The 17,542-nt window shown below is 50.8% G+C and overlaps 5 protein-coding genes across 5 annotated transcripts; 1 reads left to right on the forward strand and 4 right to left on the reverse strand.

Annotated features, from left to right (window-relative positions):
* Nucleotides 1–36: 36 nt before the first annotated feature.
* Nucleotides 37–2,744, reverse strand: CDV56_102088 (putative C6 transcription factor; the record flags this gene model as incomplete). Its single annotated transcript, XM_026755707.1, has 5 exons — nt 37–1,453; nt 1,507–1,904; nt 1,963–2,392; nt 2,454–2,560; nt 2,625–2,744. The coding sequence occupies 5 exons, from the start codon at nt 2,742–2,744 to the stop codon at nt 37–39; spliced, it is 2,472 nt and encodes an 823-aa protein (XP_026613414.1).
* Nucleotides 2,745–4,143: 1,399 nt separating this feature from the next.
* Nucleotides 4,144–5,264, reverse strand: CDV56_102631 (putative 4-nitrophenylphosphatase; the record flags this gene model as incomplete). Its single annotated transcript, XM_026756250.1, has 3 exons — nt 4,144–4,499; nt 4,554–4,959; nt 5,019–5,264. The coding sequence occupies 3 exons, from the start codon at nt 5,262–5,264 to the stop codon at nt 4,144–4,146; spliced, it is 1,008 nt and encodes a 335-aa protein (XP_026613415.1).
* A 588-nt stretch (nt 5,265–5,852) lies between these two features.
* CDV56_102846 (isocyanide synthase family protein) lies at nt 5,853–7,768 on the forward strand (the record flags this gene model as incomplete). Its single annotated transcript, XM_026756465.1, has 3 exons — nt 5,853–6,213; nt 6,269–6,588; nt 6,641–7,768. 3 exons carry the CDS (start codon nt 5,853–5,855, stop codon nt 7,766–7,768), a joined length of 1,809 nt encoding a protein of 602 aa, XP_026613416.1.
* A 169-nt stretch (nt 7,769–7,937) lies between these two features.
* On the reverse strand, nt 7,938–8,789 carry CDV56_103093 (uncharacterized protein; the record flags this gene model as incomplete). Its single annotated transcript, XM_026756712.1, has 1 exon — nt 7,938–8,789. One exon carries the CDS (start codon nt 8,787–8,789, stop codon nt 7,938–7,940), a length of 852 nt encoding a protein of 283 aa, XP_026613417.1.
* A 3,239-nt stretch (nt 8,790–12,028) lies between these two features.
* CDV56_103543 (uncharacterized protein) lies at nt 12,029–13,630 on the reverse strand (the record flags this gene model as incomplete). The annotated part of the gene is made up of 1 exon (XM_026757162.1): nt 12,029–13,630. The coding sequence occupies one exon, from the start codon at nt 13,628–13,630 to the stop codon at nt 12,029–12,031; it is 1,602 nt and encodes a 533-aa protein (XP_026613418.1).
* Nucleotides 13,631–17,542: the final 3,912 nt, after the last annotated feature.

A 17,542-nucleotide genomic window follows, 5' to 3' on the forward strand; every position in this document is an offset into this window, starting at 1 on the left:
AATAGGAAATACAGCAGTCCCCTGAGTCGCCATGGTCTACATAGGAGCGAGTGCCCCGTCTCCCATCGCATAATAAAACTTGGCGGCAACGTAGGCATCAGCGCTAGAAGGAGTCGTGGCAGAGTCACTCCCCAGCCCGATAGGTTCACTCTGCAGGGACGAAGGTGATGTATGCGTCATACGGGTGCCAGGAGTACTACTATACGAATCGGCAAATTGACAAGTGCCCAGCCCAATGGGGCCAGGCAGGTCTCCCAGGGTAGCAAACGAGACCTCCTTGGTGTGAAAATCCGGTGGTGGCGGGGGAAAGTCCAAGAATTGCCAGAAGTTAGGGCTCAGGCCGTTGGAGAGAATCGGCAGCACGTCCAAGTCGGGGAACCCGTCAGCGACATTGGCAAACGGCATCGACATATCAAACGGCGAAAAGGCATCAAAGGCTGCCTGCTGCTCTTGCACGGGTGCGGTGGCAGGGTCGGCCGTTCCGCTCAAGGTCTTGAGAATATCGGCGACCTTGCGTCGTAGCGAGTTTTGTGCGCTATTGTCTGACCCGGCCGGCTGTGCTCCTGGACAATTTCCAGTTGGATTACCCGGGTGGTTGCCGCCGCTGTGGTCAGAGTCGTCTTCTTCAAGCTTCATCAAGGCTTCCAGAGCAACGACACTGCGCTGCGCAGAGCCCTTGACTTGCTCCAAGTGCAGGTCGTGAAGCGACGACCCTTCCGTGATGCTCTTGGTCCGTAATAATTCAATCGCTTCCCTGATCTTGTCGCGAGTCATCAATCGGCTGAGGTGTGCACTTGCACTATCCGCATCCGCTTGCTTGGATGTGAAGAGCAGGTCGATGAGCAAAACAACGGCCGCGTTGAATAGCTGGGTCTCGCTGGTCGACAGCGAGCCACAAACCGCGCATCGCGCCTGGATCTGAGCTTGGGTACCGATAATATTTTGGGCCAGAAGCTGACAGGAAGCACGGCCAATTGGAGAGGACAGATTGGCTCGATGCAGTCGAAGGAGTAAGCTCCACAGTTGCTGGTGCAACATCCATCGTTGCACGGGGATCGCTGCCATTGGGCCGGTGGCTGTGAGTCCTACAGTGCTGCCCAATCGAAAATACGACGGCAGGCCAGCAACGTACTTTTCGTACTTGTTGTTGAGATGTTTGCGCAACTGGGCAGATTCAGTGGTCGCGTCGGGCCGCAGAGTCAGGGATCCCCATAGATCAACCGATTCGCGTACAATGGTAGCAAGTTCGAGGGCATGGACAGTATACGACATCATGGTGAACTCGGATCGAGGCCGCTCCGTGATTTCGCCATTGACGCTCACCCTCCATGTCGACAGACAGAGATCATCATCATTGATGTGCAACGGCATCCGAGTGTTGAATTGTGATGGATGGACGGTGTAGTAGCCGAGGGCTTGTCCGCGCGACCAATCCCTTTGTACGAGTGCCCACCTATACGGAATTGTTAAAGCTCGACTCAAGATCATTCTGCTCGGGTGCCCTACCAAATGCGAATGCCTATTTCCGTTCGAATATGCGGCTGTTCCGCCGGTGCTGACGTGCCATTGACCAAGGGTGCAGAGTGTGATGCAGAGGCGTCTAACTTGATGTCACCCAACCGGTGCAGACCGAGTTTGCGGGCTCCAGAAATCGCAGTGACCAGAACAGCGTCCAGCGCCAACGAGCCCTCCTGCCCGTCAAGCAAAAGCATAATCGCTGCCTGTAAACCGGCGATCGAGCCACAAAAGAGAGACACTCCGTCCTGGAGACAGCGCAAGCCCAGCGATCTCCAGGTCTTCGAGTGCATATCTGACGCTCGAAGCTCCTCTACCCGTAGAGTCAGAGGCGTAGGAGTCCATCCTAGTAGAGACGGTGTGGGATGAAAAGCGAGACCGAGCACGAGCTTAGAATCAGACGATGATGTGAGCAGATGCCTTTTGCGGAGGGTATACTACACGTACCGCTAACAGATAACAGCCCAGTGTCTCCATCGAGATCGTACTGGATATCGCCAAGACGCGCGAGTCCGGTGAAGCAAGACTTAGGCAGTTGCGGAACTGCTCGGCTTGCTTCATGAATGTTGGAGTGTGAACCACATTCCCCAAGGGACCCTGGCAACGAGTGACAAAGACCTCAAAGAGCACATGAATCATCTCCAGCTCCGGCATCGCGTCGACGATCTCTCGGATCAAGGCGAGTTTGTCACCGTGTCGCTTGGGGTCATTACTCGACCAATACCGATTCGGAAAGTCTGGTGCGACTGACGACGGTGTTGGTCCAGAGACAGCGGGTAGGTAGGCATTTGGACGAGGAACTCCTTCGACGAAATGCTCCAAGAGTTGTGCGGTCTCCTCTGCTTCAACTTCCCCGTCTCCATTCGGAGGCGGATTGCTGATAAGATAAGCATCATTAAGTGGTGGTCAACTATGAAGCGACGGCAAGCTACACTCACTTCTTGGAGGCGGTCTTGTCTTTGTGCTCGGTTTTTGACCGTTTGGCTCTGGGTTGACGCTCATCTTTGGTGCAAAGATGGCCGATGTTACGCTTGACGCATTCCATCTGGAAAGAAAGATGAGCCTCCAGCCTCAAATGGATGAATCGCATGGAGGAAATGGCAACTGACACAAGGCTCTTTGCGGTCGCATTTTAGCTTGGAGGCCCTACATCGAGAACACGAAAGCGTAAACTTGCGGACACCAGAGTCCGAGCCCGCGGGGGCCTTGCTGCGGTTTGCATCAACCATTCTTATTATTGTTGGTGGTTGGATGAAAACAGGACATGGTTTAGATCAGGGACAAAATGGTGGGCGGAGATTGTTGTCTGCAATCCAACTGTACTGTAGTCGCCGCCGGCTTACGCGCCGATCTTCCTGCAATCTGGTAGGTCAGTTGCCCACTCGGTAGCGTTATCTCCTGTAAGAACTAGGAGCACTTGTGTTAGTCTGCTGTCTGAGTCTCTCTCTGGTGTGGGCCGTGTCTTTGTTGACTTGCCAGTTGACGGTGCGGGGTTGACCGCGTCCAAGTGGGTCAGCTGACGGTGAGCTTGTTGTATTTGGGGCCAAAACGGAGCCACTTGGAGAGATAAGAGATGTCGATCAAGGTAGGGAGGGTAACAGGAGCATACTATACAGTATGGACTTGTCTGTAAATTGCAGTCGCAATGGTTCTGTGTGTTTTTCCAAGCGAGATGTGTTGACAGTGGGCAGTAGTGGACAGTGGACGATGAACTGGTTGGCTGAGTCAGAGTGCCTCGGACCCACGTGATTTCAAGCTAGCGTGGTGCCTAAGGTGTCACCCCTGCCTCAGGAATCTGCTTCGCAAATGAGAACAGAGAAAAAAAACCAACAAAGATATTTTCAGGAGTCGAGCTCGGAGTTGCTTGGACTTGTGGCAAATTGCCTATTGCACCATGTCTCGTCTACTCAAAGTTATCTTTTTTGCAGCCCAGCAACCGCGTCGAAGCAATCGCCATTCGTGGTATCGCACATCCACGCCACTTATGCAACAACGGGCATACCAGGAGGAAACAGAGCAGGCTAATTGTGAGATTATTGCTTGTTGCACTGACATCATTTTCTTCCGCTATCATCGGTCTAGAGTATCAGTCATTGCGCAGAGCATTGTTGTGAAGACTGTTCAGTGGCTTGTCAAACTGGTGCCTCAACCGGGCATATGTGCTGGGTACATGTCAATAGTCGTATTGCGCCTGAAATCCTGATTGATTGCTTCATACTTCTTGTCGCAATTCTAAGACCTTTAGATAAGTCATCTGCATAGAAAGGAGGTACTCTCAGGTCTATATTCATCTTCGCCTAGTTGATGGTCGGTTGAGAGAAACTCAGGCGTAAGATATATATCCTTGCGTAGAATCAAGGTATTCAGCTCGAACGTCACCTTAGCGATTATGTTCGTTGAAATGGTTGGAATACTGAACTTTGATCGACACTTCTTACACTTTGACTTGGTAATCATAGAATTTAGTTATGGCTTTGCTAGGATCGTTCCAGGAGCCGAATATAGGCCTATGCGTCTCAATAAAACTAGATGTAGAGGTTGCCAAAGCTGGCATGTACATTATTCTAAAGAGAGAACAAAGTATATTTCGTGGCCAAAGACTGTCTTATCCCTCGTTTCGTAAAATGGCTACAGCGATGCATGGATGGTACTTGTCTCCTCAACGCCCATGGCTGCAATGCTCGACTGGCCCCGTTCCGCAGCCACCATGTTGCTGATACTCTGAATGATAAAGGATGGCCATATGCCTTCAGCCTGGCAGTCCTCCTCCTTTGTGACACCTGTCAGGACAAGAAGGGAATCAATATTACCATGTCCGGCAAACAGGATATCCGTATGGAGGTTGTCTCCAACGAATATCGTCCGATTCTCGTCGATGTTGTAAAGCGACTTTACCGTGTCAAGCATGGGAGCATGCGGTTTGCCAATAATGATCGGCTCGCGCTTTGTCGAGGCGATCAATGGCGTAGCGAGAGAACCAGAGCCTACAAGCTGCGGTCAGGGACTACCCAACATCCTCCCAAAAAGAGGAATACTACCTGGCCATAGCTCTCCTAGAGCCGGAACCACTTTGTCGTCGTTTGTCAAAAGGAAGTGACAGCCTCCTCCCCTTCCTCCTGCAAGGACAGGCCCTTGGGCTCCTTCGCGCGTCAAGTACTTGAATGCTTTGCAAAGTTTGGCGTAATTCATGTGCATATCGAACCCACACAGAACGGCGCCAACACTGGGATCGATCGCTTCCTCACTTGCTAGCGAAGAATAGTCGTTGGCTGGGAGAAACTGGTTGTCCTCAGGGGAGGTTCCTCCGCAGCGCTTGATGTTGACGGCATCAAGTTCTGCTTCGATCCCTTCCATCCCCATCACGAACACCTTGCGATCAGCGGGGAACTTGAGGACTTTCTTGAGATAAACAGCTGCTGCAAAGGCGCTGGATACAATCTCCTCCTGTTCAGTAGTTATAGACTTGTCAGCAGGTGACCCATTCATAGCGCGTTGGTCATTACCTCACTGGCTGCGATTTTCAGTCTGTCAAACTTCTTCTTGAGCATCTTCCGACTCCTTGCAGCATTGTTCGTGACAAATACCACTCTCTTTCCATTGTCTCTCAAGACGTCGATTGCCTTGCTCGCTCCTTCAATAGCATCGTCCCCAGACCATATCACCCCGTCACAGTCGAAGAGCCAGGTGTCATAGCGACTCAAAAGTTCAGCATAGTCGCCAGGATCTGATAGCTTGCGAGACGATGCCATCGCAAGCAAGATTGTCCAAGATCACAAAAAAAAAAAACAACACTGATTACTGCCTCTTCATACAAATAGGATAGTCTTTCGTGTGCGCGCTTCAATATGACGCTTCCCTTCGCGTACGGATTCCGAGTCATGACAGCAAGGTTCACCTGTCCACTTCTCTCCGCGGATCTAAAACGAATAATCAATGTGTAGAAAAGGTACTTCAATCACAGGACTACACGGCACAACCTGTAATGGCTGACATGGGTCGTTGATACAGTCAGAGATGCATGTGTGGCTTGTTGCCGCCGCCCATTGACAGCTCCGTCGGAATCCGCGAATTTGTCTCCTCTTCCACATCCAGCGAACAGTGTACCCTCTAGGACGGATCAAACAACGCGGAAGCCTGTCACGATGGAGATTTCAATTTGTTACGAAGGCCGCGGTGACCTAGTTTCTCAGCTTGAACCAAGAGCAAGATGGCTGGGTACATAAAGATGGACACGAAGCACGAGAGATGAGACTAACCAACAACAACAACAACAACCACGACGAAAACAAGATTAAAAAATCAAATTGAGAGACCGTATCTGTCAAGTATAGATCAAGATGCCCTACGCCGGCAACCCTCCTTCTCCTACGGAGAACAAGGTCTCTCAGATCCTCTCAATCATCTCAGCGTACCATCACCGCTCCGCTACCGTCCCTGATCGCTTCTCCGAATTCGCTCCAGAGCTAGAGAAACAACTCACTGAGACTGTCTCCAACGGGGCGGCAGTGCGATTCATCCTTCCAGCCTTCCCCTTCAAGGCCCCTGCTGAGGGAGACAAGCGCAAGACTCTGGGCCCTCTGCCAGACAAGGCGGAAGAGATCGCTTTGCAGACCCTCGACGGATTCGCTGACTCCATTGCTGAGATCTACGAGGGCGGTGCCACTGTTGTAATTGTCTCGGATGCGTCTGTATACGGAGGTATGTGTACCAAAGAATCTCCTGTGAGACCGACAGACTTGCTTATGGGAAGCAGACCTCTTGAAGATTTCCGACGCCGACGCGTTTGCCTACCATCAGGAATTGAAGAAGCTCGCCTCGTCTCTTGGTCTCACTCATCTTGAATTTGTCCGCCCTGGAACTCTTGCCGGCATTGCTCCCGAGGAGGCGAAGACGGTCGAGGAGTATGCCGACCACGTTTCCAAAACCCGCAACCTTCTCGATGGTACTCTGGCTCAGGCGGTCGACCCCAACGAGGATGAGAATGTGCAAGCAACAAGCAAGCACTATGACACGGCACTGCCTCAAACCGAAGATCCCGAGGCTTTCAAAGCTGCCATGCTTAAGCGGGGAAAGGTAGGCCCTGGTTCGATACAGCCGTTCGTCACTATGTTGCTAACCTGTTCAGGCCTATGCTAAGCTGATTGCCTCCTCGGCGCAATCGACAATCCGTCTGTCTATCCACGAGTCTAACAATGTCGGCAAAATCACTCTTGACCTCTTCCCCCCTTCGACCAATCCGGACTTCATCACCCCCTGGCACGGCGCCGTGGCGGTCCTCGCAGACGCCAGCGTGCGCATTGTTGATGCCTCGACCGTCGACATGACCAAGTTCGAGGTCATCACCAACCACGAGGGCCGCCCCTGGCTGCTTCGCGAGAAGTCCGACCTTTTCGACTGGTTCGGCATGGAGCTGGACTTCGAGCCTCTCTTCCCCTGCGGTATGCTCGTCCGCCCCAGAGACGGATACGGGCCCTACAGGTTCGAGGATGTCAACATGAAGCGCGTGCGTCGACTCGCACTGTCCACCGCCCCGCTCCTCCTGCGCGGCTTTACCATGCAAGTCGAGAAGGAAGTATTCCGCAGCAAGGCCCGCGAGCTGGGCGAGATCCAGATGTGGCCCTTTGGCGACATCCTCGAGGTCCGCGAGAACGCCGACTTCAACATGAACAATGTGCTCACCCGCGAAGCCATGCCCTTCCACTACGACGGCGTCTTCAAGACCGTCCAGGACGAGAAGACGGGCGAGTGGATCTCCGTCCCGCCCCTCTTCCAGATGTTCCGCAACCGTGCCGCCTCCCAGTCCAAGGGCGGACTGACCCTCTTCGCCTCCTCCCGCAACCTCATCCCTCTCCTCGGCCCGGACAGCATCCCGCTCGAGGACCTGCGCAAGCTCAAGTGGAAGACCTTTACCGCCGTCAACGAGGCATTTGGCGGCCACGAGCTCCTCCTGCCTTTCATCATCACCCACCCAGAGTCCGGCGTCGACACCTTCCGCTTTCACGAGCCCTGGCCAGAGAGCAAGTGTGTGCCCGGAAGCAGTGAGCCGACGATCGTGCGGGTGGTGGACTGGCCCGTGGCCGAGAGCGACGCGCTCTGCGAGAAGCTCACCCGGCTGCTGTACGATCGCCGGGTGGCCTACCGTCACCAGTGGAAGGCGGGAGATTTCATCTTCAACGACAACGCCATGACCCACCACACTCGCACAGCGTTCGAGGATGGTCACCGCGAGCACTGGCGTGTGCATGTCAGCTAGAGCTTTTTCTCTTTTAGCGAGCATGGTTTCTCTTTGTATCAGGGATAAGTAGACGATGAGAAAATTGAATCTGTTTATAGTTGTTGTATGCTAGTCATGCCTCATTTAATGACTTTGGTTATAAAACTATCTTTATCTTCAAGTTGACAGACACAATGCCCAAAAGATCTCAATAAAAGACACCGGCATATCGCACCCCACATTCCTTCGAATAATGACCAGTCAACATTCTAGGCTTATATCCCCGTTTGGTCATGCTGTCGAAAAACGTCTTGTACATCTCCGCGGTGGAGCTACCCTCATCATACCAAAGTCGAACGCCATAGCCCGGGCCGGTATATCTCTCCCAAACCGAGTCAAACACGGGCTCCCCATCCACCGAATGCGCATGAAGATACGTGGGCTTCCACTCGGCGGCATCCACTCCTACATTCAAAACACCGGTTCGATTGGTGTAGTAGAGCCACTCCCCCTTCCAGTCCGCGGACGTGCGCTCCCCCCAAGTGGCCGAATAGCGCAGTTCATTGTTGATCGTGTAGCCGCTGAGGGAGGTGAGGCGCAGGGGCGACAGGCCGGCAACCTTTTCCTTGAGCTGGTCCGTTGTCAGATCCACCGACTGTGTCCAGACACCGATTGGCGACTTCTCCCAGATTGTGACGAATCGTCTCTCTCCGTTCTTGAGGTTATACCCGTTGAGGACGACAGGATGGTAGTTCTTGCTCCGGAGCTCGGTGGAGAGATCGGTGTACTGGGTACCCGTGAGCCCGTGTCGGCTGATCCAGGGGACGGCGGCGGCAGCGTTCGTCTTTTCCCAGATGCTGGAGAAGAGAGTCTGTTCCTGCTCGGGGGAGTAGTACCCGTTCACGTAGGTGAGCCTGTATCCGGCGTGGGTGCGCTCCAGGAACTCCGCTTGGTGTGCAGTCCCGTTGAGTCCCAATTCGTAGTGGAATAGCTTGGACACATCCGCTGTGTAGGCTTGGGCAGCCAGAAGCAAGACCGTCGTCAGTAGCTTGGAGAGCATGCTGCCGTTGGAAGGATATGTATCAGATGATTATACAGGTCCTTTTGGAAAGAAAACCAAAGAAGAAAACCAAAGGAGTGACAAGAAGATATGAAAAGAGTGACAAAATAATGGTAGGAAATAATCTGTCTCTAAGGAATGGCCATTCGAATTGAAATGATGGGAGCAATGTTGGAATTGAGGGTATCCCCTTTATACAAGGTACATCTTTTGCTTCTGAACCCCAGAACAAGGGTGACAGTGTTATTCGGTATATTAATAATGTTTACGAGGAAGCTAACACAAATGGGGGAACAAAATACGAGTGGGATCAAACTATACGATGAATTCTCTTGTAAATAGAGTCGATCTTCGCTTGGTGCTGTCAAGAATACGAGACGAAGGAGCCCTATTGCTTCTATGGGATTGCTCTGGAGATTGTCGACCAAAGGGAAATTCCTCCGTAGTCGGATGAATAGAGTCTACTATCCAGCAGAGATTGTATGCACTCCTCCAGCATCTGGTAGCATTTGAAAGTTCACTCTAATTGAGAGAGTCGGTCTGAGAAAAGATACATCAACAGCGTCCGATACATTGTCTGGAACTCTTCACCTGTGGTTTCTCAGGCAGGAAACTTGAATATCATCCCCTCCACACCATGAGGTACCATGAGCTCCTTAAATCCTTGCAAATGCACCCAACCGGTGTCTCTGCATAGTGCTGTTTGTCCTCAAAAAGCATGTTTTTATACATCTCATGACGGGAGATGACTGATGAAGGATGACTATTTGCAGAAACCGCACCCACAAGGAAGCATTCAGCGGTTCTTACGGAGCGCTGATGCTGAAAGAGGTGTTTGAGGACTAACTCCAGAGCAGCCGGGTCACCATAAGAGAGGCAAAAATGGCGAGTCATAGGGAAGCCTCTTCGTCGTTTCATCGAAGCCCTTTCCACTACACTGATCAGCCCAGGCATACCATATGGTAGAGTATCTGAGAAAGAGACAGGAGACCTACTGAGATATGTCAATCGGCGAAGCTCTGGAATACACTAACGCCAATCCAACCAAGAAAGTGGGCTCCATGAAGGTTCTTCGAAAGGCAAACGGAACCTATCCGGCCTGAAGATAGACGTCCGACCCGGGTATCACTGCTCCTCGTCAGAACGCCTATCACTCAGATACTATGATGTAGATTCAGAGACAGCTTCCCGCTGCCTCTTGGATTCTTCTTCCTTTCTCTTTTCCTTCGGCCTGGCCCGCCGGCAGCAGATACAGCACCAGACACCCGACGCAATAAGTGCGACACCGATGATAGGGATGCCTATCATTATAAACCTCATAAGGGTATCCCAGCCGGGATTATAATCTTGCCTGTCACTGCCCATTTCGTACTTGCCTGGGGGGATCGTCTCCCCCGGCACCCATGTCGGGACGCGCATGGAATTCGTTAGTACTGGCAGCGATGGCGACATGGTCTTTGTGTCGGACGCTTCCCATGAGATCTGCCATGCAGGGTGCACTTGAATCCCGCTTGTGAATATGACTGTTGAGCCCTTGCCATGTGAAAATGTCCCAGTGACTGTCTCACCAGCAGTCATTGTATGGAAGCATGATGCTGTAATGTTCGCACGGTCATAGTTTCTGGATAGAGAGTAGCCTCTATACCGCAAGTCAGCCTTATTTTTGCAAGGTTAACGGGAAATCAAAAACAAAAGACAGAAAGAAAAAGACCTACTCAGAGCAGCAGAAAGCAGTTGAGCGTGTCTTTATGTGTTTGTTATCAGTGTAGCTTTGTTCTGTGGACATTTCCCAGTATGTCCAACCTCTGGGGCACACGGCTGGGCTGAACGAGAAGCGCTGACTCCCAACACTGTCCCATCCTGGTATTTGACAACGGGCAAATCGCTCGTCTGCCGGGTCTGACAAGATGATAGTCGTTTGTTTGGTGATAGTGGTGTTGATTGTTATTGAGGCAGTTGTGATATCCCAGATAGAGGCACATTCGGGGGGCTGGACAAAGGGCGTTGTGATGGCTAGAAGTGAGGTTGTAGTTGCAGCATTTGTACTCGTTGTCTCGCGGGCAACCATTTTGGCAGCGCCAGCACCTGCCATGGACTCATGGAGTTGGTAGACATGGACATGATCATGATGGGAGAAGTAGGGGGTTAGGATGATGATATAACAAGCAGCACGGAGTTCATTTGCCAGGTTTCACTTTGCAGGTGTCTTAGCGATGGATTCGCACTCTGGCACCAGTCAGAACGGGGTTTCCTTCATTTTAGGCGGGCTTGGCTATCACTAGTTCTCGTCTCTTGGAAAAGGTTGGTCGGTTTGGACAGAGTAGAATGATCTTGCTTGGCGATACGACCTTGTCGACGCCGGTGTCTTGGCCTCGCAATAGGGACCCGTCTCTCACCCCCAACCCCAGAAATAGGAGCATCGAGGCCATTACACTGTTCTGAGTATGGATGATGTGAGTCTCTACAACTTTGCATGTCAACATGTTTACTGCCTGGATACGTGCTCTGCTACGAACATAGATCCTTCTAAGCCCTCTAATCCTTCTAACACCTGTAGTCCGGATGATGTTACCTACAGGAGCAAGGCTGTCGCAGATGGGGGCTTTAATGAAGCCCACGAACACAGCCGTGGCAGGAAAACAACATATTGTGAACCTACCACCACACCATTCCAAACCGAGCACACACACTCACGTATCTGCGAAACTAATTTCGAGAACTACCGATGGTACATTGTGCTATTGGCATCAAGGTAGCATGTAAGACACGACGCTTACGCTTTCTGAAAGGACAACCAGGACTAAGGAGAATCCCTTAATGAGCAATAACCGACGAATTGGCACAGGCCGCATACCCAAAAGCGAGCAGATGTCGATCTTAACATATTTGGTTAGAGCAGGGAGCCTCGTCTAGCCTGCTTGCCTGGCTCCACGGAGTCCGTGGGCAGATACTGTAACAGGCTAACGTGCTGCTAGGGATGGACACACGTGCAAGACCTGCAGTGTGTGCATGGCTCAGCCCTAGCCATAGTGCCATACGACCTTACAAACTACGGAAAAGGCCATTAATTTACTTGGATTTGTGGAAGACCTGGTTTTGAACCTATTTCGAGGTATTTGCTGCAAGATTAAATCAATCTATTATTGGTGCTGCAGGTAGTGCAAAGCGCATTCTAAAGAAACATCTAACAAACATGATCTTGGCGTAAATGGCGTGACAGTTAACCGTTGTAAGAATCCTCAAGCATTCGCCTTGTCAACAGAAGTCTCGAAGGCGCCATCAGTGCTGCTCGCAGCATCCTTCTCATTCTCCTTGTTGTCGAACCGGTTGTCCCGGACGAAGAAAACGACAATGAAGAAGGCGATAGCCGCAAAGCCAATACCGAGCCAGAGCGCACCGCGATACCCGCGCACAATGTCCTTCCCGCCGTTGTTTACATGCCCCTCAACGGTAGCGGCAATACCCAGACCGATTGAGATGGAGTATTGCACGACTGTGGATATGAACGAGCCGGCAACACCCTGCTCCTCGGGCAAGACCGCGTTCGAGATGAGGATCCCCGACGAGGCGAAGGAGAGATCCGGTCCGCCGACGACGAGCAGACACGCGGGGAAGATAAAGGCCCAGTAGACAGGAGAGTAGTTGACGAAGCTCATGAGCAGGTTACCGATGAAGAAGGAGAACATCGAGACGCCGAAGATGTACTGCGCCGGGACCTTGGCGATGAAGATGCCGACTGAGGCAGTGGCGAACAGACCGCCGATGACCAGCGGGACCATCTGTGCAACGGCCGTGAGCGGCTGCGCCTTGTGGACGGTGAGAATGTAGATGGTCGTGTAGTAGAGGAAGATGCCAAAGGACATCCAGCCGAACGACATGGCCGTCACGACGGGGGAGAAGCCCTTGCGGGTCCAGAGCGTATTAGGAAGGACGGGAGCCCGGACGTGCGACTGCGAGAAGGCAAATGCAACGATCAAGAAAATGCTAACGATGAGAAGGGCGTAGACGTAGGGTTCTTCCCAGCCCACCACGGAGGCTTGGTTCCAGGCGAAGGAGAAGAGGATGAGTCCCGAGACACCCAGGACCGTTCCGAGGTAGTCGAATTGCTTGATGCTGAGTCCGGGAATCGGCGATCCCACGCTGTGAGGAACAATGAAATAGGTCACCACGCCGAGGACGAGGCAGCCAATGGCCCAGAACCAGAATCCCCATCGCCAGGTGACTTTTTCTGCAAAGGCAGCGCCGATGAGTCCACCGAAGATGTAACCCGAAGGCGCGCAGAACCCGAGGAAAGCAAAGGCAATGTTCTTCTTGACCGAGAATGGAGGGAATGCACGCGCCAGGAGGGCGAACGAGTTGGGGACCAGTGCGCCGTTGCCGATCCCAGTCATCCCGCGGGCAATGTCGAAGAGAACCACATCCTTGGCAAAACCGCTGACCAGAGACCAAAGAGCCATCCACATCCACCCGAAGAGGAAGACATACTTGTGGCCAAAGTGGTCACCCAGTCGTCCAGTGACCAGAACAAAGACACCACCGCAGAGGGAGTATGCGGCCAGGAACCAAGACATCTGACCATTGCTTGTGGCGTTGAGGGAGCGACCGATTTCCTGCACAGAGAACGCTGCATTTCCAAGACCGCCAACAGAAAAGAGCTGCGACAAGCCGATGACAAAGATGAAGATGGCCTCTTGGAAGGTCGATGAGAAGGCGGATGGAGGACCTCCGGCGTCTGGTTCGCCAGCACCGCCAGGTCCTGCCATTAGATCGTCGGGTCGGTCGACTTCCTCTTTGCTGAGAGGTCTGCTGTTAGGCACCGTGGACCCGTCGATAGAAGACATGATGATTTCGATGTTCTGTCAGGTTGAGCCTGTGTGACGACGAAAGAAGTCTTTGGGTCAGGTCTGTTTGAGTTATCTAGGTAGGACAAGACAGACGAGAGGGGAGAGAGGTGAGAGTGTTGTGATACTGGGCTTATAACCCATTTTGAGTTTTGTATTATGGTCCATTTGTCAGATTCTTGTCAAGGATGGAGGTTTGGCAGGATCAGGGACACTCGGGATGGCGTTGAAAGTCCGCGGACTCTGGCCCAAACTAAAAGTCCGATGGCAGTGATGATCCCGACCAGCTGAGCATCGGGGATTTCTGCAAGTTCTGCAGCATCCGTCAGCATGATTTGATGATTGGTAGGAAATAATGATAATGATGACGCTAATGATTGATTGTTTCTTCAGGAATCCGCCCGTCACTCGGAGTCGGAGTTTCGCTTTCTTTGGCCTCACTTTCTTCAGCCCTGAACATTGGCGTGGTGGCCTGAGGCCGCGACATATTCCTTCCGAGGACTTGGACTCGATCTTTCCTCGGAGCTGACCGCAGGGAGTCTCTCTCCTTTTCAAGTCCCTTTTGGATTAAGAGTGAGGATCTAGTAATCTTATACTAAGCCCCTAATCATATCTTGACGTTGTGCAACAACAAACTCATGGGCGAAGCTGCATCAACTCTCTAATCTATGCCGCAGGACTGAGTGTAGCATGTATTGGTGAGAAGAATATCCAGTCAATAAAATAAGCCTAGTAACCATTAGATTAGGTCAATAACTGTTTGTTTTCATTTCCCTGTATATTGTTTCTATATTCATCTTATGTGGTGCGAAAGAGTTTACATATTCCTCTCTATTCTGCCACTTATGCATAGCTGTATAAAGCATAGCACATTCTACCTGATCACTCAGTCCAAAGGCCAACACCTACTCTGTGCGCTCGATTCTGTGAGCTTTGTGATGTTAGATAGGTTACAAGCCTAATCATGATTGTTATCCTCCATATACCTCTATTGGCCATTCGGTACAGCATTCACAGGCAGTCTCCACCCAATGATCAGCAATCTGTACCACGCGGTGGTTGTCCAACAAAACGACGAATCAGCCAGATATGACCGAAGAAAATACAACTATGTCTTTCCAATAGTTTCAGACTTAAGCTCAATATGCACTTCATGAATGGTAGCGGATTATTCGGTCTGATGATGGCCATTTTGGTCCTGGTCCAGCTCAACCACTTGTTCAGCATGATGTACATGGTATGCGATGTGTATGCAGTGTTAAGACCAAAGTATCATGTATTCGATCTTAATAGAGTGAATATGAGTCTCAGCTCTGAGTTTCGAATAGTAGCAGCTGAATGCCGACTCCTTCTCTTGGCTGAATTGGGAAAGCGGCAATGGTTACGAGGCAAGGGGTCCTTGCACATGAATGTCCTAGGTATACTGACGCTTGACAAGTCAGGCAATAGGGAAAGCTGTGGATTTGGGATAGCCTTGTATAAGAAAGCCCAACTCAATCGATTGCAACATTCTGTATATCGCTACAAATTCAACCAGAGACTCTAGATGTACCTGGTCTGAATAGCACCAGACGCGCAATGACATGAAACAGAGGATGGGTTAAGTCCATCCCTTAGAATGAAGTGGAACCTGCGTGCCCGTGAAGAAAAGGCTCCTTGCTCACAGAGAAAAGATACTATAAGGAAGGTCATACCTCTTTATTGAGAGACCATGTTGGAGCCCTTCCTTAGGCTCTCAAGATGGCGCAAAAGCACCCCGAATCGTCCCCTCCTTTCTTTGACTTTATTTTAACCCCAGAGACCTCGCATAATATTTCTAAGGTGGACTGTGGAGTTCTAACTATAAGGGTAAGTAATTTTTGCAAAGTTTGAAGCCCTCATGGCTTGGAATTGCAGGACTAACACACTTCCTGCTACAGTTTCTAGTATTTAAAAATGCCCCCTACCTGCTGGTGGTGCCGGTAATGATTCATGGTCTAATATCCTCTTTGTCATCTTTCTGATTGCAGTGCTGTGGTTTATCTCCTTTTAGTTGGATGGTGCCCTGGTCTTGACTATCTTTGTTGTAATATGCACTGCAGTCCTAATTCTCATAGGATACTGGACTGTCTTCTCCTCCATATCCCCTCGTCTCAATGAGAAGGTAAAGCTGCCAGGTCGTCCAATTGAGTATTATCTCTCCTTTCAAAGCAAAGGGATCACGTCAGATACCGTAGTTGAAAAAAGATTCCCATTGAAGTATCCTAGGAAAAATACTTCCGCGGCAAGCTGGAGTCCAAACATGGAGATTGCTTGGACAACATTGAGTACCACCATGGTTGGGCCTCGTTAAGATTCTCCTGGGGCGTATTCATTTGGTTTTGTGCCAGAGCTGATTGTCCACTGTCGCCCTCCAGGTAACTCCCATCTCCTATGAAACTACTACCTGGTTCTCTTCCAGCAGCAGGTCTAGTCAAGTATATATAGCTAATCCATAAATAGACGAGGAACAGGTAGGCGGCAATTATGATCGCGGTGACGATTTCTACACATGGTTCCTTGGCCCTCGTATGGTCTGTACTTCAGATATCATCGGCGATGTTGGCGAAGAGGAGTCGCTTGATAACAAATTAGCTGTAGTATGCGAGAAGATTCGGTTGAAACCGGGGGACTCTCTGCTGGATATTGGCTGCGGTTGGGGACCCTGGCTACTCTCGCGAGTGTCCACTACAATGCCCATATCACTGGGGTCACTTTGGGTCGCAATCAAACGAAATGGGCAACACGACCCTTCGAAATGCCGGTATACCGGAGTCGCACAGCAGAGTCCTTCGCATGGATTATCGCGACTGTCCTCGGATCCTGGCAATACAAAAAAACTTGATATGGGGGCTCTTTATGAACAAATATGTCTTCCCCGTAGCAGGGTTATTGATCAGCTCGAGGCTGCTGGTTTTGAAGTGAAGAATATCGACACCGTTGAGCACCGGTTCTCTGTTACGTCTTAGCCTGTTTAACAGATGCGCATTAGTCCCAGGGGCTGGAGGAACGATGCGGATGAGAAGCCTGACGTTGGAATACTGTGAGGTTTGCAGGTGAGGTACCGTTCCACGGCCATTCGAAGCGAAATATCCTACATTACCACTTGAACCTCTGCCATTCTGTCCGAATTACACCCCTCAAGTGGGAATCCTTTACCATATAGATTACTATTTAGCATCACTTCGGCACATACGACCATAGGGTCTGGAAAACAGGGCTTCATCTGCTCAGCCGTACTTGAGCCATGTATTAAATATGATCAGTCCTTAGAGAACCTATTTGCCTCTAAAACAGTGGTGTATTGCTTTTAGTATAAGTGCTAGTACAAACAAGTCCCTCCAATATCTATCAAGACCTATACTTAAGGAAATGATAACCGCAACACCCTTGCAAGTCACCCCCATCCTCCTCATCATTAATCAATTACCCCATGTGACACCCCTCTCGGAGCTTGCTCACACTCATTGGCAAAATAGAAGTCACATTGTGCATTCAACTGCAGAACAGCAACGGCAGTTGATCACGACGAACTGCCGATGGATAGGAAGCCCCGAACTTCTGACGAATGCAGGATATGAGTCTTTCGTGGAAACGACGGCTAAATGTAAGTAACCTCACAAATATCTGCAGAACCTGCATATCTCCAGGAAGCTTCTTCAGATGTGGAGGGTTGAAGAAATGCATGTGCAGGGCTCTCCACCATAAAGCGGGCCAGCGGGCCGTAAGCCGCTAGTTATGGGTAAGATTTATGCATCTGGGTACAGAGATATATCACTTTTCATATAGGGTTACAGGGCCTCTTGACCGGTCATCTAGAACTTTATCCAAAATCAAAAGAGTAGTCCTAAGAGGGTAGATGTGAATTCTTGAGTTATGACTTTCTATTGTTTG

The sequence above is a fragment of the Aspergillus thermomutatus genome, assembly GCF_002237265.1.
Source record: "Aspergillus thermomutatus strain HMR AF 39 chromosome Unknown NODE_128, whole genome shotgun sequence".
Lineage (NCBI taxonomy): Eukaryota > Fungi > Ascomycota > Eurotiomycetes > Eurotiales > Aspergillaceae > Aspergillus > Aspergillus thermomutatus.